At 38.6% G+C, this 23814-nt stretch overlaps 2 protein-coding genes across 2 annotated transcripts; one reads left to right on the top strand and one right to left on the bottom strand.

Annotated features, from left to right (window-relative positions):
• The first annotated feature begins 1318 nt into the window (after positions 1 to 1318).
• Positions 1319 to 5262, top strand: LOC139722791 (vesicle-trafficking protein SEC22b-like). The gene is made up of 5 exons (XM_071634080.1): positions 1319 to 1421; positions 2992 to 3101; positions 3549 to 3709; positions 4344 to 4490; positions 4918 to 5262. The coding sequence occupies exons 1-5, from the start codon at positions 1347 to 1349 to the stop codon at positions 5067 to 5069; spliced, it is 645 nt and encodes a 214-aa protein (XP_071490181.1). The 5' UTR covers positions 1319 to 1346; the 3' UTR covers positions 5070 to 5262.
• A 4393-nt stretch (positions 5263 to 9655) lies between these two features.
• On the bottom strand, positions 9656 to 23229 carry LOC139722792 (zinc finger CCCH-type with G patch domain-containing protein-like). Its single transcript, XM_071634081.1, has 13 exons — positions 23182 to 23229; positions 21049 to 21151; positions 20207 to 20364; positions 19287 to 19586; positions 18403 to 18503; positions 17773 to 17835; positions 17169 to 17329; positions 16279 to 16555; positions 15699 to 15763; positions 14782 to 14970; positions 13865 to 13977; positions 12672 to 12751; positions 9656 to 10520 (listed from the first exon to the last, which is right to left on the bottom strand). The coding sequence occupies exons 1-13, from the start codon at positions 23227 to 23229 to the stop codon at positions 10382 to 10384; spliced, it is 1797 nt and encodes a 598-aa protein (XP_071490182.1). The 3' UTR covers positions 9656 to 10381.
• Positions 23230 to 23814: the final 585 nt, after the last annotated feature.

Raw genomic sequence — 23814 nt, forward strand, 5'->3', positions numbered from 1 at the left:
TCGGCACGTACGGAAATTTTGTTTTTCCTTTGCGTTTTTGAGGATACCATCACACTCCAAGCTTGCGATAAACAAAAAATCCCGCGAGAGAACGGCCTATTTCTCGATTTTTAGCGCTTTTTCGGCGACCCGTATTCTTAAGACTGGGCCTTATCCGCGCGCGCTTTTGGAAAGTTGCGCCGATTCTGCACTTTTGACGGTAAAATTTGGGATTTTGGATGGATTTTTAGAGGGGGCTAAGGGAGTTTCCTGTTGTGAATGAGTGTGCAAGTATGTGAATTAGTGTGATTTGCGTGTGTTGTGACAGTTGAACTTACTGGCTGGTGACTAGTAATAGATTATGAGTGGTCTATTAATAAGTGACCGAATACCGGGGGCTGACCGAATACTGGTGCCCTTACCCTACTGCAAGTACATAGGTGGAGGCGCCGTCAGCTGCCTGTCGCTGTTTCCAATCCTCTCACATCTCATGCATCATGCACGCCCCGCTCCCGCCCCGGTGCGGTGGAGTCAACTCGTACTCACCGTGGACTCATGCCATGAGTCGTCATGGCCATGCATTTATGCAATGTGGCTAGCCACAAACGTGACACCGACTTGAGTATGTGGGACCGAAGTAAGTAACCGGGCTCCTTTTTAAAATTCCATTTTCGTAACTTTTGAAGAATTATTATTGCAATGGAAAATACCCATCGACAAAAATTACAATGGATTTCTATCGGTTCTTATAATTCACTTAAGATACTCACAATAAACTCTGCAAAGTAAGACAAATAGGCTCGGATGGTTAACGATTTCGTTCGGATTCCGCAGACTTGAACGTTCAATACTTTGCATTTTGATATCCATTAAAAGATCACAGAAAAACACAATTCATTATTTCTTATCTAATTTTAAATAAATAAATCTATTTACGATTTTTATCATTGCATATTAAAGCTAATTTTTGCATTTCATGTAATTCATAATTTGATTGTACGCACATATCTTATCTCTTCTCTTTTTAATTCCACGTAGACTCTGCTACCGCAGCAAAATCGGGGTAATGAAGACAAATGTAGACCTTTCAGAGAGTTATTTCTCGCAAGTATATTCCTCCATATACTTTCTAGTGCTTTAGCTGTTGTTTGTGACTATTTCTTTAAAGAAAAGCCGTGTTCAGATGCTCCAGTAACTAGCAACTCTACAGTCTGGTCGAACTACCTAGTCCTACCCGTGCTGAACGGTGTTTGTTTATCGTAAACCGCAAGTAGGGACACGCAGCGCAGCAGAGGCGGAGGGGGAAAGCAGTATTGAGACGATCCATTCAGTAGATAATCTGATATTGATATTGCAGTACTGCAGAAATGGTGTTGATGACAATGATTGCCCGTGTAGCTGATGGACTGCCGTTAGCAGCATCCATGCAGGAAGATGAACAGGTACGTATAAAATAAAATTTAGTTATTTATGCCATCAATATATTTCATGCCATGTATCGTCAGTATAGAGCCTAGTATTACTCTATGTATTATTGTCACGTCAGTAAAGATTTTCTAGAAAATTTACCATTTAGCACCTCTATCTATCCATTATCTATGGGTCGTGATTAATGCATGTGAGGCTGACAAAGCTCCCCGAGTTATTTTTGACTAGGGTCTCACTCTATTAGATTAAACCAGACTTGCAAATGTTGGTATTTAAATTTAAATGTAAAGACAAGTTTACACACCATATTATAGCCATGCATGATAGCTACCAAAGGAAATAGATCGTCGGCACTACAATATAGAAAATAATAATAAAGTTGTGATGGTTATTTCAAAAATGAATTGTAATTTCAGTATTCATTATGATGATTAACTGTCTGTCATTTAAAAGTCAGCCATGCAAAATTTGACCATAACGCCATCCACAATTTGACTGAGCACTGGCTTATCCTTTTTGCGTGCGGTCCAATTTTGGCAGGGGAGGTCAAATTTAGTGTATTTATATAGTGATCTCTATTGTCATCAAGCTGGACTCAGTTCGGGAAACCCACTCACAAGGGGGGCCCCTCCTTATAAGTAACCCGTCCCCCTTATAAGTAACCCCGTCCCCCTTGTAAGTAACCCCCGGGGCACCCCTTATAAGGAGTCTCCACGCTTTTTTGCAATGCAATGCGAAAATGAAAGGACTGCGGCAATTCACTTGATTATGTCCATAAAGCTTCACAAGTTTCCTAGTTACTCACGAAATTTGAGCAAAATCGGTTTGAGGCATCATATCTAAAATCATGGATTTAAATGCGATGTCAAACGACCCATGCGAATGCTGAAATGCGAGCGATTACTGGCGCGAGTGTCGCCAGGCGCGGCGGCGCGGCAATGCTTGAGTGCAGACGTGGCGACTGAGTACATGTACTCAGTCGCCACGTCTGCACTCAAGCATGGGTCGTTTGACATCGCATTTAAATCCATGATTTTAGATATGATGCCTCAAATATTCAAACCGATTTTGCTCAAATTTCGTGAGTAACTAGGAAACTTGTGAAGCTTTATGGACATAATCAAGCGAATTGCCGCAGTCCTTTCATTTTCGCATTGCATTGCAAAAAAGCGTGGAGACTCCTTATAAGGGGTGCCCCGGGGGTTACTTATAAGGGGGACGGGGTTACTTATAAGGGGGACGGGTTACTTATAAGGAGGGGCCCCCCTTGTGAGTGGGTTTCCCGAACTGGACTGTAGTAGGTCAAGCTTCCAAGGTCTACTCATGAAATACTTTACAAGACCCCATTGATATCCATCTCCTTACTTCATTGCTAGTGAAGCTGTATAACTGGTCTGTGTATGCAGTATGCATCCAAAATTTTGTTTGATACCTGTTTCCAGAACGTGGTTTGATTTTTAAACTTGAAAAGAAGAGCACAGTGCACTTCAGTTATTCACTGTAACATTTTTAAAAATTTTTTTTAAAAACAAGATATTCAATTATGGTTTGTTCATCATTCTTCTGCTTACTTCCCATATGCAGGCTGGGCGAAGTCTGCAAGATTATCAGAATCAAGCCAAGATGCTGTTTCGGAAGCTGAATGACCAGTCACCATCAAAGTGCAGTATTGAATCTGGACCAATGATTTTTCAGTGAGTTTGAAGGAGTGGATTACATTGAAGAACTTGGTATCAGTGATTTAAGGAGTCAGTTCTTCTGAGGATCTTTGGAGATTGTGTAGAACCACAAAGCTTTATCATTAGTCCACAGCATTTCAATCATAAATGGTCTATTAGCATATTGTCAATAGATTGTTTTCAAAGGTAGTCATCTGTTTGAAGTTCATGGGCATCCTAAATGATTATCATATATCTTTTAGCACAAAAATGCAAGTGAAGTTTGCCATTTTGTCTTCTGTCTTTTGTTTTAAGAAGTGTAAATGTAGATTATAAAATTGTATCCAGTATCTGAGGAATCCTCTGTCATTCTCATGTAATATGTATACCAGTAATATAATGCTCTATCCCATTACCTCAATACACACAGTTACCATAAACTCATGAATATTTCTGTTTTTCTGTGTGCATTATCAACATAAGTTATTTGATCCAGACTGGCATCTGTTACCTGACTCTGTGTGAGAAATCGTTCTCGAAGAGATTGGCCTTCAATTACCTGGAAGAGCTGCACCAAGAATTCTACTCACAGTATGGCAAGCGGGTGGCAACAGTCTCGAGGCCATATTCTTTCATTGAATTCGGTGAGAAAGCCCCCTCCTATGTGGCTTCAATGTACTGCACACTGATAGCATGTAATGGCAAACTTTCTAGATAGTTTATACTGACACAGATGGACGTTTCCATCATTGTAGGATATGGACGAACATGTTATTCTATTTGCTTATGATGATGATGAAACACTTTCTGAAAAAAAAAGTGACAACAGTAATGAGGATCTGGACAGATTTTCACGAAAAAAATTCCAGGTTTTGTCACCCCAAAATGGTCAGACACAGAAGCACCTTACTCAACAATTGATGTGCAAGTGAAGACATGAGAGATTATTCTGCTTTTTCAGTAACATTTTCATTTTATATGAATAGAGCATCTTAAGAATTGTTCTTTCAGCTATTCCCGTAGATGCGAGGTTAATCTTAGTTGAGGTTGTTGAGTCTGTAAATTGCTATATATTCATTAATGTACAGAAAACAAATGTGTGAGAATGACTTTATACCCTGCAGGAAGTGGAAAACGGACGCTGTGCAATATTTGTACAGGTATAATAAGGAATATGCTTTATGGATCCGTATCTAGGTTGAAACATATAGCTATGAAAAAAAAAAAAATTACCTCTTTTAAACATTTGTTTTTGCTATTTTCTTCATCGTGAAACAGATACATACCTCCAAAAGATTAAGAAGTCATATACGGACACAAGAGCACGGAGAAATTTGTCCACTATCAACTCTGAGCTGCAAGATGTGCAGAAAATCATGGTACAAAACATAGACGATGTCATGCAGAGGGGTGTTGCATTATCAGGTGAGACGGTTTGTGAGCTTCTAGTGCTCGCTGTAGCAGTTTTCTTTTGACGGTTCCCAAATCGTTGGTCAATATTTCAGGTGCCATGAACTCTGAATCCACAGTAATTGCTTCTCAAGTTGTAAGTTAGTGAAACTTTAACTGGTTTCTAACAAAGCAAAATTTATTTTTCAATTTTGGGAAATCCAGGAGAGAATCACAGATGGGTGAGAGTAGCATTGAGCCAAATGTGTATCATGGTGCTCACAAATAACTTGGTTAACTTCAGACAGGTGATCATCATGTGTGCTATGCTGAAGTTTTGAAACCTGTTCAAGTTGTTTTTCTTTTGTTTTCTGTCTATATAATTGACTCAATGTTTCACTGAAGGGGTATTCCATGCGGAGTTGCTCAATCACCTTTGTCTCAAAATTGTTTTTGTTCGCAGAATTGGACAACCAGGCTTCCAGACTGTCAACAATGTCACAGCAATACAAAAAAGATGCCAAGTCCTTAAATCTCCGATCAAGAAATGCTAAAATTGCTGCTGTGTTAGTCATCGTATTCCTTGTGTCCCTTGCAGTGTACTTCTGGTGGTGATTGAAATCTTGATTTCCAGCATTATGACCCACATTTTTCCTCTTGCTCTGCAAAGTATTTGTAACTAACAAGTTGTGCACGCATCCAAAATCAAAGTGTAAGGTTAAGACATTCCTGTAAATAGTTGAAATTCATAACAAATGTTTCTAACCTTGGTAATGCATTCATCAGTAATAGAATGAGATGATGATGAGAAGGTCATTTTGGATCTATAGGTAAGTGCTTGTGCATAATATTTCGTAAATATTTCAGAAATCAGAATACAGCAAATGAGTAATCACTTTGTTACATATTTATTAGATGAATTGAAAGTGTACATATTAGATCATTGTGAAAGCTTCTTTGGAATCACATCATTATTGTTAATCCAACTTCTTCCCCTGCACTCTCTCTCTCTCTCTCTGCCAGCTATCTTTAGTTTTCACTCTTCACAAATATACTAACAATATATGCCCGGAAAGCAGTAGATGACAGGTTCGAGTACCACTGGTTCCTTTTTTCCGACATATTTGTTAATTTACAGATCAGCAGTTGCGATCTTAACAAATTTGATTTGTAGAGGGAGACAAAGTGAAGAAACTCGCACCTGAATACATGTACTTTTGTTTACTTTATATGCTTTGTGTGGTATGCTTGAGCTTCTTAGTCTCAGTTGTATATGTATGCTATGATTGAGAGGCCACTATAAGCAGGTATCAAAAGGATAAGTTTAGCTTGATGTCTTGACCGCTATTGTTTGGTTGTTATTGGGGTTCTTTTTTTTGGGGGGGGAGAGAGGACTGATTATCGGTGTCTAGCATCAACTCCCTCAGGTAGATTGACTTTTTATGTCATGTGCATACATTTTATTGACGGCCTCTAGAAAAGATTTCAGCGCAAAGCGTTCAATTCAATTAAACTCAAAGCATATCTCTGGTTTGCCCATTAGTACGTGTATTTTTGTCAAAGGTTTGATATTTGTAGTTACAATATTTACAAAGGCTTACAGACTGGGTAAAATATAAAAGCTCTTTGCATATCATTCATTTTCATAAAGGTTAATGGATAATGATAATTATGATAATAATAATGATAGAAATACTAGCAACATCAACAACAACAAGAATGAGAAAAGCACTCGGAGAGCGCAGGCCTTCGCCAAGCAGCTCATTTCCACTAATAACATGCATGCTGAAAATTGCTCAATTTCCCAATGGTGAAGAAGCCTTGTATTTACTGGTATGTCATCAGCTTCCTGCATGCTGCGCAGCGCCGCAAGCAGGGCATGCACCATATTGCGCGCATGTAAACCTCAAATATGTGCAGCTTGAACTCCAAAGTTCATTTACTTAATCTGCCAAATGATAAGAAAATCCTTCAAAATTCATACAAATTTCTTTACGACTACGAAATTTTCCTGTAAATTTCATTCAAATCTGTTCACAACTTCTTGACTTATTTTGCAGACAGACAAACCAATGCCTACAAAGAGATAACTTGGCAGAGGTAATACAATAATACCTAAATATTGTCATCATTATCATTATTATAATCATGAGTATTTCTGTTTTTAATGTTGAATACCTGTGATGCAAAGCATTATTTATGATGATGATGATGATGATTCAGGGATAGGTATTCATATATCTGTTTTGAAAACAATTTATGGAATTCATAAGTCATCATAAAATTCATAAGTATTCTTGTGATCACATATTAAGCTCCCACATGCTTCTTTGAAAATGCGATGTATATTGTCATCATTGGCAAACTTGTAGAAAAAACTTTGTTATTGGTAAGAGCTACACAATGTACATTTAAAAATGATAGATAACAACCCATAACCAGCTACTGCATTGTATACGATGTGATTGATAAAGTGACAAGATGCAGTGTGCAAAGAATTGAAATTGTGTGCTGCATTGTGCTGAACAACAAATTGTACTACAAACATGTGACAAGACTTGAAGGCTTGCCTCATGGCAGTGATGATAATTTATGACCTTTCTTAACATATGGAAGACAGACACCAGCATTTCTGCCATTTGAGAAGGTCCGTTTTGTTTTTACTTTAGCAATTGTATGATTTGCTTAGCTATTAGCCTCTGTTTTGTATCATCTGCATTTATGTGACTTGCATGCTAAGAAAGCAGTGGCAGATTGATTTTGGGAAAATGTCTTTGAAATACATTCTATTGTAAAGCATCGGTTTTCATCACCATACTTTATTTGCTGGAGCTTGTAAATGCAGGGTTTCTTTTGTTTGTGTTTTAGGCGAGTGATCTTTTTCTCAGTATTTTAACAATATAGGGCCTAGTAGATGTTCAAATCGTGTCACTGAAAACAATTATTGCAAAAGAAGGCAAATGACTTTTTAACACTTCGAATATATGTAATAGAGACAGACATTTTCCGAGTGAAAGACCAGTCAAATGTACATGTATAGCAAGTTTTCATAGTGTACATGTATGTCACGAAAAGTACTTTCTGTAGAATTTACAATTAAATATCAACTCGCTGTGACCCTGATATTTTGTATCATTACTTTTTTAATTTGAAAGGACAGCAAAAATTACATATCTTACCATTTAAAGTAAATTAGAAGTGCTATAGGATGTGAAAGGTCCACAGTGCTCATCTATGCTAGAGAAAGGTTGATGACAAGCAGGTTGTTTAAGTACTGCCGGACTGCATACTATATTGTATAAGCTGTTATTTTCGCAAGGGTTTAATTTTCGCGAATTTCGCGAATCACTCTAGGACCGTGAATTTAACAACACACAAAATGCCGCTATATGCGACAGGTTAATACACGTGCAGTACCCTTACAATAGCCAAAGTTTCCATTCGCGAAAACAACATCTCGCGAAGATGTCCCGAGACCTCCTCATTCTGCGAAAATATCTGTACGAGAAAATAACAGCTTATACAGTATTGTGCACATTAACTAATTACAGTGTACCAGTACCCTGGTAAATGCCTTCTTTTTTTTGTGTAAAATGCCTGTGATAACTCAGTCTCCCAGTACAAATCTGGAGGAAATGTGTTGTGTCCAGTTTATTACACAGAGTGCCTGTGGAGCACTAAAATGTGAAGTAAAATGTGGCTTTACAGGTAGTTCTCAATCATTGCAATGCAAGATGCTGTGATAAAGCGGATGTTAATAAAATTTTTATGATGTGAACATGAATTATGTGGTGTGAGCTCATTTCTTTTACCCAGGTTTTGACAGTGTTCAAGTCATAGTGGATGACTTGAGATCTTGATGTGCTAAGTTTATGCATAGTTTTTTTATTTGTATGTGTATAAATGTCAATACACATACATTTACATAAATGAACTTTATCAAAGGTCCCATTGTCTTTGCAACTTTGATAGAACATTGTGCATAACAGAGATCCATTGCCAAGTGTGGGGACCAAATCCTATGAATCACCTCTTGTAATCTGAGTTTGCCATCACTCTCACTCTCACACTCTTTGATGATAAAATACAAATTGATACCCCAAAAAGCATTGTTATTGACATTTATTCATTGTCCTGTGCTTTAAGATGTAGTAGACATGAACTGCAATAAATAGCATCACAGATGCAATATGACCGTAATGACAGCCAGCATTGATTTTACCAAAAATGTTGTCACATGATGAGGTTAAATTCATTTAAGACCTAAAATGCAAGTGCAAGTAAGTACATCACGGGCATGAAGTAATGGAATACATGCCGCGTGCTGCGCTGCCCTACTTTGGCAAAAGGAAGCAAGTGACATCGAGTACAAATGCTACAAATGAAGAAAATATGTTTTTGGGTAGGCCCTTCAACATGGAAGTTTGTGATGAGAAATAATGTTGGTATTCCTGCAAGTCATATGGTGATGCATTTATGACAATTCGAAGAATTTTTATATTCCCATACAAACTCATTATCATGTAACTTGCTTCCTTTTGCCAAAGTACTATAGATTTGTGGCAAACATGAAAAATCTGGCAAAAGGAAATGTGATAATCATATATCACGAGTATGTTACTTGCTTCCTTTTGCCAAAGTATTATAGATTTGTAGCAAACATAAAGAATTGCCAAAAGGAAGCAAGTGACAATCATATCATGAGAATTTTACTTGCTTCCTTTTGCCAAAGTATTATAGATTTGTAGCAAACATAAAAAATTGGCAAAAGGAAGCAAGTGACAATCATATAAGGATGTTACTTGCTCCCTTTTGCCAAAGCATTTTAGATTGTGTGTAAATATGTATGATTTGGCAAAGGGAAGCAAGTGACAATCAGATCATGAGGTTGTAACTTGCTTCCTTTTGCCATTTTTTTTTCATGCAAATTTGTGCACTTGCTTTTGCCACCCGAATATCTCAGAAATGGGCCAAAATTGTAACTTTTGGATTTTTCAGTTAAATAGAGCATGCCTCAAATATGCCAAATCAATAAAAAAGTCAATACAGTGTATCCATAAAAATGTAACTTGCTTCCTTTTGCCAAAGTAGGGCAGTGCTGTATCCCCACAGTCCGTCTGTACAAGATGTCCTTCCCGAGGAATACAGACACACTTTCTGTACTAGCCATACCTTTCTCATACAATTATGCACTCGAGTGCCAGCGAAATAGATGCCTTGAAGCAACAGTGGCTAACAATCTCTTGGTAAACATAGAAAGAGTGCGTATCCAAGTCACTCAGAGACTGGTGTTCAGTTTCTCTTTTTGGAGCAATAAGGATGGGCTAATTCTGCGGACAATGTGATGTTCCATTTGGAAGCAGAAAACAGCTATGCAGAAAAGCATGGCTGCCAACGTTTGTATGCAGACAAGGTACCCTAATAATGAATTCTGTACAAATATAATGGAAGAAAATGGTACTGGGCACTCCTGCATCTCTGCTACTCGTAGTTTCCTTGAAAGGGGTCTACTGGTATATTCAACAGATCAAGTGTGACTAGATTCTATGAATATCTGATGACACGCACTTATATTCCTTGAATGTGAAAAGTTGCTTGGGGGAAAAAAATGCTCACACACACCATATTTCCCTCATATAAGTCAGAAGTGAAGCATTCACTGGAGATAAAGGCGTTGAAGTGTTGGCTTGTTGACTTGCATGCTCAAACTCGAGTTGACATTGCTGACTACATTCCAAGCCTTGTGTTCCGGATGTTTAATAGTGTGTCAACACTCCTGCGCCAGTAACACACATTTTTCCGCTTGCACATTGGAGGCAAGAATCTCTATTTCAAGGTACAACTCCACCACCGCTGCACTTCCAAACTTTGGTTTGGGCAGTCCCTGATAATCTCGGCATGGATAAAGTCTAATGAATTCACTGGAATCAGAATATCGTCAGTTTTTTGTGTCCATCTCGATGGTCTTTCTGCCTTTCCAGTTTCTTCTCTGAAGACCTGACAGTAATGAGGTATTGCTCTGCCTTGGCTATCTCGGCTTGAATTGTTACACAGGCTGCCTTGTCTCTGTCAATATATAAATAAATAAAGAAATAATATAAAGAAATGTTAAAAACAAGGAAAACCAAAGAAATAAAAAAAGGTAATACATGTAGACAATAAGTCTGGCTTTCACATATTGACTCTCAAAGGTTGTAAATCTGTGTTACAAGCAATCTACTTTTCCCTAGCAACAAATATGACAGGATGTCATAAAGGGAAGATAAATCTGGTCCATTATAGCAACATGAATGTAAAATTCGCATATGAACTTTATTGAAGTCTAATCTAAAGCCGTTTTCACATCCATCTAAAAACACTTCAGCTTTTGCTGCCCAATAAAAACAAGGAAAAGTAGAAATTACGCGGTGCGTAACATATGTCCCCGCCGGAAGTAGCATTTTGTAACAAAATGTGCAATATAGGTAAAAAATCAAGGTCAAAGGTCAAAGAAGTCAAAGGTCAAAATTCTGTGTAGAAGTTTTGAAGCCCTCACCTAGTGCCATCACATAAAGCAAATGGAATCGAAATTGGGTTAGAAATGGCGAAGGAGTAGCATTTTGTAGCCAATGTACAATATAGGTCAAAAATCAAGGTCAAAGGTCAAAGGTCAAAGAAGACAAAGGTCAAAATTCTGTGTAGAAGTTTTGAAGCCCTCACCTAGTGCTATCACATAAAGCAAACGGAATCGAAATCGGGTTAGAAATGGCGAAGGAGTAGCATTCTGTAGCAAAATGCACAATATAGGTCAAAAATCAAGGTCAAAGGTCAAAGAAGTCAAAGGTCAAAATTCTGTGTAGAAGTTTTGAAGCCCTCAACTAGTGCCATCATATAAAGCAAACGGAATCGAAATCGGGTTAAAAATGGCGAAGGAGTAGCATTTCGTAGCAAAATGTACAATATAGGTCAAAAATCAAGGTCAAAGGTCAAAGAAGTCAAAGGTCAAAATTCTGTGTAGAAGTTTTGAAGCCCTCACCTAGTGCCATCACATAAAGCAAACGGAATCGAAATTGGGTTAGAAATGGCGAAGGAGTAGCATTTTGTAGCAAAATGTACAATATAGGTCAAAAAATCAAGGTCAAAGGTCAAAGAAGTCAAAGGTCAAAATTCTGTGTAGAAGTTTTGAAGCCCTCACCTAGTGCCATCACATAAAGCAAACGGAATCGAAATCGGGTTTGAAATGGCGAAGGAGTAGCATTTTGTAGCAAAATGTACAATATAGGTCAAAGGTCAAGGTCAAAGGTCACGACTGAAATTCTGTGTAGAAGTTTCAAAGCTCCCATGTAGTGCTATCATATAAAGCAAACAGAATCAAAATTGGCTCATAAATGACAGAGAAGTAGCAAATTGAAGATTTTGATCACACACGGACGCACACACGGACACACGGACGGACGGACGGACAGACACACGGACGGACGGACGGACGGACACACGGACACACACACGTACGGAGCCCGTTTCATAGTCCCCTGCTCGAACTCGTTCGGCAGGGACAATAACTGTTTAAAATCAAGTGTGAATGGATGAAATTACATGCAGTTATCATGTCTTAAAATGTCAGAATCATCAAAATCCTGTGTTGACTGCTTTAATGTAAAAAATAATGAAATTTTGTGTCATCCAGCTCTCTGTCTCTTGAAGTCATAGACCAAGAAAACTGGAGGACGACAAATGTGAAGTAACTTAATATGTAGTAGTTAATACCATGGACTCCTGTTATAACGAAGTCCTCGGGACCGGCAGTTTTCTTTCGTAATATTGAAATTTGTTATAACCGAACAAATAAACAATATAAACACAGAGCAGATAATAATGTGGCTCAATTCTTACTTTGTTATAACAAAAATTTTGTCATAACCGTGTTCATTACAACGGGAGTGCACCATATTACCTGTACAAAAGTCTGCTCACTCAAGTGATTAACCTGTAAATTTTCTCTTTACAGAATATTCTTTTCTTGGCTTCTGAACCACATCCACGTAAAAAGACTATTAAAAATGCACAGCATATTCCATCTACTTTCTAAACCTGATATGTTGTGGAAAGTGCTTGACTAACTTTTAAGAATAACTAGTTGCTGCAGTTTTTATGCTTATATCTTTTTTCCTCTTACAATTCAAGTTGAAATCGAGGTAAAGAGCTGTCAATGAAATGGCAGAAGAAAATGGCACTTACCCTTTGTTCCTTGCAAGTGATTGTTGTAGATGTGACAATCTCTTCTCTGTAGCCCTCACCTCTTCTTGTGTCTTCATAAGCTGTTCCATAAAAGTGAGAAGTGCAGAAGAAATAGCATAGGAATAACAAAAGGAAATACGTATGACATATTTTGTACTGTAATGTCACCACAACCAATCATGCAAATTTGCTGAAATGGCAAATAAGGGCCCAATATGTAATGCCTCTCCCAGCTCTAATACTGTACGAGCTGAAATTTTCGCGTACCGATATTTTTGAAAATTGCTACTTGGAGGACATTTTCGCGTGCTGTTAATTTCGCGGTTACGAGGGTCTAACTGAACTTAGTTAATCGCGCGTTGTTATTTTCGCGGTTCGAAGGCGATTCGCGAAATTCGAGAAAATAAAACCACCATGAAAATTTCAGCTCGTACAGTACCATGTGCATGACATTAACCTGTGGAGGAAGAGTCCCACGTATACTTGGGCAGGTGTCTATGGGAAATGCATGTTGTATTAGGAAAATCAGCCTGTCCTCAATGGGTTAAATGTTAAAAATGTGACAAAATACTTTTGTGTTCAGTTTTCACATAAAAGTTAATTAACACAAAGCACTTTATGGAGCAACTTGAATATGTCCAAGCAGAAACTTCACTCACTTCATTGCCGGTTGAACTCATTTTCATGAGTACCAAGATAAACTGTCTCATGTGCAATTTAAATCATATACCAATATGTGTCTTGATGCGTCTTGAGGCCACTAGAAAAGCCTGCCTTTATACCACAGTGTTCTTCACTCAGTTTTACATTGAACCTGTGGTTGAACATCTCTCATAGGAAGCACAGATACTGTATACACTGTTATTTTCGCGTACAGATATTTTTGCAAATGAGGATGGCACGGACATTTTTGCAAGGTATTGTTTTCGCGAATTGACACAGAGCCCATCATAAGTGCACTATTATCTTAGCGCATGATGACATTTTCGCGTGTTGTTAAATTCACGGTCCAACTGTGATTCGCGAAAATTAAACCCTCACTATTAAAAATAACAGCTTATACAGTAGCTTTTGCTGACAGAGGTTGTAACACACAAACATCAAAACATATCCACACCAATTCTAGAGAGATCCAGTTTAATGGTCTTTCTGCACAGGTAGTCACTACAGACGGTTTGACTGTCCCTACTCACCTGTACATTGATTTGCCGACTCTTTGCAATTCTCTCCCCTTTGCTTTCCTCTCTTGGTCTCTTCTGTGACTTGACCAGAGTCGCATTGTCCGCCAGGAGCTCGTTAACTTTCACTAAAATAGAGAGGAATAGTGTTACGGAAAGAAAGAAGGTGGCTTCACTGTTAAATACCAAATGATGAAAAAATGAAACCATAAACACAGTCTTCAAATATCTGCAGTGGTCATATAAACTTACGAGGGAAACTGTCTGTTTTTTTTTTTTAAAGGCTGAGTATGTGTTGCTCATGTTTATGCACTCCCTCTAAAAAAAAAAAAAGAGATAATGGCAAATGATGATGACATTCAAAATATTTTGAAATTTTAAGTACGACAGGAATGAGAGCTCATCAAGGATATCCCCTAAAGATTGCTAATACCAAGGGCTTTGTTACTAAAGAAAAAGAATAAAAAGAATTGCTTTTACCCTGTGACATCATTTTGTAGAAGTGCGCACTTACAAGCATACAACATGGCTCGCAATGCTTTTCTTAAATGCACTATCAGTGGGAGAAGATCATTTTAACATACTATGGCAATAACAACAGAAAAAGAAAACAGAAAAGAAAAAGAAATCAGAATACAACATAACAGGAGATGCAGATGTCATACACTTTCTCACAAGGCATCATCAGTTACATTATGAGATCATATTACACAGTCACACTATGAGATCATATTACAGTCACATTATGACATTATATTACACAGATGTACACATACAGCTTTGGTGTATTGACACAAATCTCACCTGGAAGGATTACACGAGAAAAAAAAAAATCACAATATGATGATATTTGTTCAAATCGATTATTTGCAATGACGATATTTGTTTGCAGACAAGAGTGTGAAAAGATCAACCACGTCTCATCGACCCACCTTTCTTTGCTCCAAGATGTGTGTTGATGAACTCAAAGACATCCCTGGGTTTCTTTACAGTGGTTCCAGCACCTCCCGCACCTTTTTTCTTCTTTTTCTTTCCCTTGCCTTTCTTTTTGGCTTTCTTCTTCCCAACAATTCCAAGCTTTTTCATTTCTCTCAGCTTCATGCACGTGTCTAGTGATTTTCCTGTGGGGGGAAACAAAAGTCAGATAATGGTGTGAGTAATGTGATGCAAAAGACAACCTTAACCCGTTGGAGACAAATCCCAAGAATACCTGGGCAGGTGTCTATTGGAAGTGCATGTTATAGCCAAATCAGTCCGTCCTCAACGGGTTAACCCCTTGCTCACATGTGTGCCAGAAATCAACAATATGAGGAATTACAATTACATCGTATATTGAGGCACTGGGTTGACTGTTGTTTAATTTTCATCATTTGTTTTTAATGGTCTCTCTGACAAACATGGTAACAGTCTTTTTTTTTTAATTGAGAGAATAACAAAACAAAGCATGACATAAGAGCCCAAGTGGGCTTCAGCTCATCTGAAGTTTAAGACTGAATGAATGGACTTTTGAGGCAACCACTCTATGGTGCAACTTGAGGATGTGCCATTAAACTAAAATGCAACTATCTCTTCACAGGCACTGACAATATGTACTGCTCTTTTACCTAAAGTGGTATCTAAACACAATTCAATTTAGCTACACTACTGGATAGAGAGATGAGGACTGAAATTCTGAGTGTTTTAGCCCTGCTCCAAGGCCCCCGTAGGAACTGCATGTACTGTTTAAATAACCCTGGATTCCCTGCTCGTTGAGATGATTCCTGCCAAAATCTGAGCAGAATGCACAGACAATTTCTCTCAGCTATACCCAAGCATCATGACCAAAGTTTTTTTTTTTGGTTGTACTTACCTGCGGGAACTATGACTGCTTCTACAGGCTCAGTCCTGCCCTCACCATTCTTTCCCAGACCTTTCCTGTACAACAAATCAATTTAAAGAGAATGTACTAAAGATGACATTGACAAAGCATGTAGGTCTACATGATTTGTACTATTTTTCTGGAATTAATGTGGACCTCCCAAACTTTCTGACTGAAAAATAGGGATGATTTAGCTCAAAAGTAGCAAAGAAAGAGCAGTTCCCACAGGAGTGTGCAGTAAAATCATCCCAACAAAAATAGGAAATTACTGTTGAAACAAGAGCTGGAAATGGTCAAAATTCAGATTCTTTCCTCCAAATTCAGTATGGTTGAGAGGTCTGCTAATGCTGAAAACTCGGGGTATCATAATTCAGGACATACATTTTACTGGAACTACATACCACACATGGTGAACTTGGTAAAAAAAAGTCAATTGTGCTGCACTGAAGATAGTGAATCCAGGATTCTTAACATCTTAGAGCGAGGTTGAAGCTTAGAACCGGACAGTAACGTAAAAGCTCCACTACACATCCAGCAATCTACGCTACTTTTCCACATGGCCATTGCTCACCCGATCTCGTAGCCCATCTTGGCCATGAGCCTGGAGGCGATGCCCCTCGTGTGTGCCTCCCACTCCCCCAGACGACAGGAGGGGCCAGTGGGCACCCACAGCACATCTGCCATCTCCTCCTCCTCCTCTTCTCCTTCTCGCTGGGCACCGAGACGAGAGAGTGATGACAGCGAAGACGATGTCGAAGGGTGGTCGTGGTCACTGCAATCGCTGTCCATATCATCAGCATCTTTGTCATCTTCACCTTCATCATCATCACTTTGGTTGTCTTGTGAGCCTATGATTTTTTTTTTTCAGAGAATACACACTGACAATAAAAATCAAGATTGGTGGAAACTGCAATGGAAAATATGACGTCAAGTAAATGTAAAATGGTTATGATGAGGCAAACTAGGATTATCCCATCCCCCCCCCCAAAAAAAAAAAGATAAAAAAATAGAAAAAAGAAAGGACTAGAGTACTCTTGGTGATAACCACTTACATATTCATTAAAACAGAAATCAACTTTGAGGTGGGGGTTTTCTTCAATTTTTCTCTCTATACAAATGAAACTTGTAAGATCGCAACTGATAATCTATAATTTAACAAACATGTTAGGAAAAAGGAACCACCGGACTCGAACCTGTCATCTTACAAATTTTATTTGTGGAGGGAGACAAATTGAAGAAAACTCATACCTCAACCTTCACCCGTCCACTTAATAATCTCTTGCTTTCATGAACCAAGTTTGTTTGTTTGTCTGTGTGTTTGTGTGTTTGTTTGTTTTTTAACTTTCGGATGTATGCCCATACTTACAGTTTAGGACACACCTCTATTAGTTTCTTACATTGCATAACATTTAGAATCATCAATGAAAAATGCAGCAAACGAAAGAGGGCTAAGCAAATTACCAAGGGGTAGCACATCCTTCACACCCAACGTCTTGCTGTCACCATAGGACTCAAAACACACTGTGATCCGCTCAGCCTCAGTGTCTATGTCAATCACCTCCGCTGGGTACCAGATGTCATCAGTATACTTAGCCAGACACCTCGCTTCGATTGACAGGCAGCTGTTGTTGTTTAGCAAACAATACACAGAAAGAAAAGGAGATGGGCAGATAACAACACAGAAAGAGAGAACGAGTGAAAGTGAAGGAAAGGATTAGATGAATTCTAATTTTTGAAAACTTATACTCTCAGATGACAGAAATTCTCTATCAAGCCTCATGTCTCAAATAGAAAAAAAAAGAGAAAAAGGTGGAAATGAACACTGCTAAAAGCCAACATATTAATGTGAAGAAGCAGCGGGAAAACTGACGCAATATCAGAAAGACATCATATGGGATGTACACTAGTATTGACCCACACAGACTTCTTTGAACCTTCCTATGGAAAAAAAGACAATATAACACCTGAGGTAATTTATGAAATAGATTCCAGCTTCAGTGGGTTAACCAATTTTATAAGAACTCTCCACAGATGCACTAAACAATTCAGCAGTCAGCCAGCTTACCTCAGATCAACTTCCTGGAATGACTTCAGGTCTGTCACCTTCACACTGAAACCATGGGAAAACCTGTATGAAAGTTGAAATGCGCAAACAAACTTATTACCACTAAAATCTCATTTCCAACTCTAGTCCTCTACTCATTGTTGCTGACACACAACCTGGAAAATATTGCACTCACAGAAGACAATGCAAACACAGACTCACAATTTAAGAGAAAACGACACATACAAGCTAATCTGAAAACAATGAACTTGATAAATGAAAGAATATGGACACAATTGACCCCGTTTGACTGTCTACTCATGAGGTGTGCAAAGATAAAATTCTTTGAAAAAATTCTATACGAATGTCTACTGCCTTGTGCCTCAGAATGTCCAAGAAAAGTCTTCACCCTAAAATGGTCACAATCTTAATGATTGTTCCTTTTGCCACAGTAGCTGCAATCATTGTTTTCATTGTAACTTCTGTACATATTTTATTTTATGATAAACAGGTGACGGGAAATTCCTTTATTCATTATCATGAATAGTGATGTTAGACACAATGAGACATTTTTTGATCAAAGTAATCTTCTTCTTTCAGGCCTGGGGAGGGGGATGGGGGGATTTGATATATGTCGCTGTAAGTAGTTACCTGCAGTCCTCCTCTGTGAATCGACATTCTCCTTTGAAGAAGAAGGGACATGGTTTCATGGCAGCGTTGGTGGGATTGCAGAACAACACACGCACTCGAACCTGGTTGACAGAGAAAACAAAACAGAAAGATCAACGAGTATCGATTTAAAAACTCTTGAGCCTAATCTGAAATGGTATTAGACACCAAATCCAGGATTTAAATTTAGCCCGTGGATTACAAGTGCAAAATACCCATATCTTGTGCATGCACATGTGTTCATTATTTGATGTATGTGGGTATACATTGAATGTGTTGTGCCCACTTATGTTATCAATACTTGCATAGTCTATGGCCTGATTCATACTTCCTTTGTGTATTCTGGCCAGTAAGTCTGACTGTATACATGCCTTGCAAAGCATGGATGATACTGGAACATATTTTCAACTCATCTGTTTGAACATGGATAGAACAAATAAGGGATGCCAACATCTGTAAACCAGAAAACATACTCGTCTATACAAAAACACCTACCCCAAAACACATTCTGAAGGCAAATACAATACCAGGTATCTTATCTGCGAACTCAAATTGCATAACACAAACAAACAAAAAATCATTCAGAATACAATGAGTTTTACGGATGAACAAAGATTAAACAAACTAAATACCATTATTTTATTCAAAAACGAAGCAGTCATGCAGCTCTGTATATAAAGAACATGCCAAGGCCCAGATAAGTCAGATGGACATACATTATATTTATGCGTCAATGGAAGGTCCCTATGATGTGATTATATCCTTACCAAAAAAAAAAAAAAAAAAAAAGTAGCACAAGCCAAGAATGAAGATTTTTCAGCCACAGATCAGATACAGTCTGTCTCTTCTGGCCCCTACAAACGTACCTCATCATCTTTAGCACGGGAAGGCTCCACAGATAGCACGACAGCATTGTGCCTCTGCTGGGCTCCCCACTCGTGCCGATAAACAATGCTACACTTGGTGCCTGTAATGTCACTCAGGCGTCTGTCCTCCTCTTCTTCATCCTCCTCCTTATCATCATCATCATCATCGCTGTCATTGTCTGGTGTCTCCTCATCCTCTCGCTTGTAGTCGCTCTTCTCCCATCGATGCACAGCATTTGGATTGCACTCTGTGTGAACTGGGGATGCAGGTCGTGAGCTACCCTCGTCTGCTATTGCAGCCTGTGAAAAATGTATCAATGGTCCCATGTCATGTTAACTCCATAGCATGATGATTAATTTTACACCAGTTATGAGATAGAATGTATGAAAAAAGGAATGAAAAAGACTGTATGCAAAAAGGAATCCTCATGGTATCACATTTTCATTGCTCACTTTTCATTTTAGGAAAGATACAGCAGCAAGTACATGAAATTTAATATTCAGTAAATATTGGATTTACTGTGGTTTCACCTCATCAGTCTTGGTTTTATGGACAGCTGAACAAATTGTTACTGTTATTCTTTTTTTAAATCTAGGCAATCTCCAATAAAGTTATTTAGTGTTTTCTTGGTAGAATATCTTACTTTAGTTGGAATTGAAAAGTTAACTATAGAAGAAATAAATTACAAAGGAGCATACACAGTGTAGAGTAGATGTGTGAGCCACAACATGCATACATGTGTATAAGTAAACATTTGTACATATTGAACAATTATATTTGTCCATCTGATCTAACAATTCATTGAGTATTAACAGTGATGGAAAATGTGTGCAGTGTATTAGTAAATTGTCTCACTGTCATGTACATTGACCAAACTTTCTAATACAGGAAAACTGAAAATATGCAAAGTCTGAATCACCTGAAATGCTGCAAATTCTTCATCCATACTATTACTGAGTGGTGGGTCTTCATTCTCTCTGCCTTTACAGGTATGGCTGTTTGTTGTTGTAGCAGGTTTGGTTGTGATGTCATCAACATAGCTCAGCAGTTCGCTCTTCTTCAGAGACAGCAAACTCCCTGTGGAAAAAACAATACATAGTACAGAGTATGTCAATCATTTGATCTTGCACACTTATACTCTTCCACTTGTAAAAGCAATGCCAATAATATACTGACATGTTCATTGCAATCTAAATCAACTGAGTTTTCCACAGAAATGTCAACATTTTGGTATTTTGCTAATAATAATTTGTAACACGTATAAATGTTACAAATTTCACACAGATATCATTTCCATGACTTTACAAGCAAGAGGATCAAATCATCCTAGGTGATGATGGATGATATACAGGTATATTCTGGGAGAATGGTGATTTTACAGCTGTTATAAGACATCACAATCTTGTTTCATAATTAGGGAGCTTTGTACTCTGATTATGAATAATCATATATTAAAATATTAATATTTTTTGCAGGTGATGGAAATTATGAGCAATTTAATACCTGCTAGTACTTTGATGCTTTCGTGGAGCTCCTGTTATGACCCAAGTCTGAACCAAGTTGAATAAATTTTGTTGTTGTTAGGAAGGGTAAGGTCAGACAATTTCTTGTTCTCAGGTGAATATGTTGTCAAGATGTGCATAACACTTGAATACACTTTTGAAACAACCTTAAATACTGAATACTGGGAGCAATATTATCTTAATGACATGTATAAACAAATTCCCTCAATATGCAATTTGCATAGCCCTGTTTGTGTACCTTGAGTGAGCTCAATGACTTCTCTCAGGTCATTTTGAAGCTGTGTAAGGTTAGCTGCCTCCTCGCCGCTGGCATTCTGGCAGATTGCTTCCACCTGCTGGAGCTGTTATGACATAAAAAGAGGTACCATACCGGGTATTTGAGATGTTTATCTTGAGGGCAGTGGTGGTACAGGTGAATTAAGAGCCATTGAGAAGAAGAATGAGACAGAGGAAAACCAAAAACAACAAGGAAAAGTAGAAATTACGCGGTGCGTAATATATGTCCCCGCCGGAAGTAGCATTTTGTAGCAAAATGTGCAATATAGGTAAAAAATCAAGGTCAAAGGTCAAAGATGTCAAAGGTCAAAATTCTGTGTAAAAGTTTTGAAGCCCTCACCTAGTGCCATCACATAAAGCAAACAGAATCGAAATCGGGTTAGAAATGGCGAAGGAGTAGCATTTTGTAGCCAATGTACAATACAGGTCAAAAATCAAGGTCAAAGGTCAAAGAAGGCAAAGGTCAAAATTCTGTGTAGAAGTTTTGAAGCCCTCACCTAGTGCCATCACATAAAGCAAACGGAATCGAAATCGGGTTAGAAATGGCGAAGGAGTAGCATTTTGTAGCCAATGTACAATACAGGTCAAATATCAAGGTCAAAGGTCAAAGAAGGCAAAGGTCAAAATTCTGTGTAGAAGTTTTGAAGCCCTCACCTAGTGCCATCACATAAAGCAAACGGAATCGAAATCGGGTTAGAAATGGCGAAGGAGTAGCATTTTGTAGCCAATGTACAATACAGGTCAAAAATCAAGGTCAAAGGTCAAAGAAGGCAAAGGTCAAAATTCTGTGTAGAAGTTTTGAAGCCCTCACCTAGTGCCATCACATAAAGCAAACGGAATCGAAATCGGGTTAGAAATGGCGAAGGAGTAGCATTTTGTAGCAAAATGTACAATATAGGTAAAAAATCAAGGTCAAAGGTCAAAGAAGGCAAAGGTCAAAATTCTGTGTAGAAGTTTTGAAGCCTTCACCTAGTGCCATCACATAAAGCAAACGGAATCGAAATCGGGTTAGAAATGGCGAAGGAGTAGCATTTTGTAGCAAAATGTACAATATAGGTCAAAAATCAAGGTCAAAGGTCAAAGAAGTCAAAGGTTAAAATTCTGTGTAGAAGTTTTGAAGCCCTCACCTAGTGCCATCATATAAAGCAAACGGAATCGAAATCGGGTTAGAAATGGCGAAGGAGTAGCATTTTGTAGCAAAATGTACAATATAGGTCAAAGGTCAAGGTCAAAGGTCACGACTGAAATTCTGTGTAGAAGTTTCAAAGCTCCCTTGTAGTCCTATCATATAAAGCAAACAGAATTAAAATTGGCTCATAAATGACAGAGAAGTAGCAAATTGAAGATTTTGATCACACACGGACGCACACACGGACACACGGACGGACACACACACGTACGGAGCCCGTTTCATAGTCCCCTGCTCGAACTCGTTCGGCGGGGACAAAAATGAGGATAAAAAAGCTGTAGTACAGAAAAAGGTGTTAGGATAGAAAAAAAAAAACATGTGGAGGAAGACGAAATGCCACAACTCACAAGATTAACATAAGGGATGGGATATAGGGTAGGTGAATAGTGAGAGATGAATACAAGAAAACACGCAAGGAGGAAAACACAGAAAAATTAGGAACAAGAAAACAGGAAAAAAATGCTAATACAGTAAACAATATTTTGGACAAGATTAAAAATTAATATCTTCTTCTTTCTTTCTTTCTTCTTTTTTTCCTTTTCTCCTTCTTTTCCTTGCCTTTTCTTCTTCATCTTCTTTGGTTTGACTGTGCACAAAAACCTTCAGACAGGTTAATTTCTACATGTAGCATAGCAGGAGGTGTGGTGTAGAATTAATGGGCCGCTTGCGTTTATAATACTGACAGTATTTTGTCTGCCTTTCACGCTGCTGTTCAATCTAAACTGAACATGCAAAATAAACAACGTATGGGACTGAAACACCCAACACTAGTCAAGAGTCTAATTACATTACTCTGATGATATACTTGACACTTGGAAGTACTAATTTCACTGAAGCGTGACGATATTTGCCAACATTCACTCAAGACAAAATTGTCAAGAAGGATAGGATTACGAAAGAACCAACCTGTTGCTTATAAGCGGCAATTGTTGCCTCTAAAGTTGCCTCATCCATCTTATCTTCAGTGAGCTCCTGCGATGAGGTGACGGGCTGCGTACGCGGCCGGCCGGCTGGGCAGCTGCAGCTGCGGGGCCGGGCGGCCTGGCAGATGGCGGTAGGGCCAGGGAGCGGCGCGGCGGTGATCTAGCTTCAGCTCCAGCGCAAGCGAGCACGGCTAGCTTCATAACTGCACGTTCGAGGCGGATCTTCTACCGCACCCCGCTGCAGCGTTGTAGCATGCAGTGCAGTGACCCTTGCATAGCCCAGCGCATGCAGCAGCGTGCATGTGTAGTGTCTGTCTAGCAAGTCATTTTCCGAGGTACGTGTTGTCTACAGTACGTACAGTACATTGTACACGGGGTTGAGAGATGAAAGAAACAGCAAGAACAAGCTACTGTATGATGGCAACAAGTGGAACTATAAACCGCCAGTAGACATCGGTCTCATATATTTATCAGTAAACCTGTGTGGGCAAACCTGTGACCTATGTAAGCAGGTGAGTACAGAATCTATTCTAAGCTATCCGAACTTTTGTCGATACACGTAAATTTTAATCTCATTCGTCTCATCACATCTCGATCGATCTCGAATGAAATGGCC

The sequence above is a fragment of the Diadema antillarum genome, unplaced genomic scaffold, assembly GCF_040938485.1.
Source record: "Diadema antillarum isolate AM-2024a unplaced genomic scaffold, OU_Dant_1.0 scf00000172, whole genome shotgun sequence".
Taxonomy (NCBI): domain Eukaryota; kingdom Metazoa; phylum Echinodermata; class Echinoidea; order Diadematoida; family Diadematidae; genus Diadema; species Diadema antillarum.

Coding starts and splice junctions, on each gene's coding strand:
- LOC139722792 (XM_071634081.1), bottom strand. CDS start 23,229: ATGGATGAGGCAACTTTAGAGGCAACAATTGCCGCTTATAAGCAACAG. Junction 21,152..23,181: donor TTGCCGCTTATAAGCAACAG/GTTGGTTCTTTC, acceptor ATGTCATAACAG/CTCCAGCAGGTGGAAGCAAT. Junction 19,587..20,206: donor AAGAATTTGCAGCATTTCAG/GTGATTCAGACT, acceptor CATTTTTCACAG/GCTGCAATAGCAGACGAGGG.
- LOC139722791 (XM_071634080.1), top strand. CDS start 1,347: ATGGTGTTGATGACAATGATTGCCCGTGTAGCTGATGGACTGCCGTTA. Junction 3,102..3,548: donor TCTGGACCAATGATTTTTCA/GTGAGTTTGAAG, acceptor TATCAACATAAG/TTATTTGATCCAGACTGGCA. Junction 3,710..4,343: donor ATATTCTTTCATTGAATTCG/GTGAGAAAGCCC, acceptor ATCGTGAAACAG/ATACATACCTCCAAAAGATT.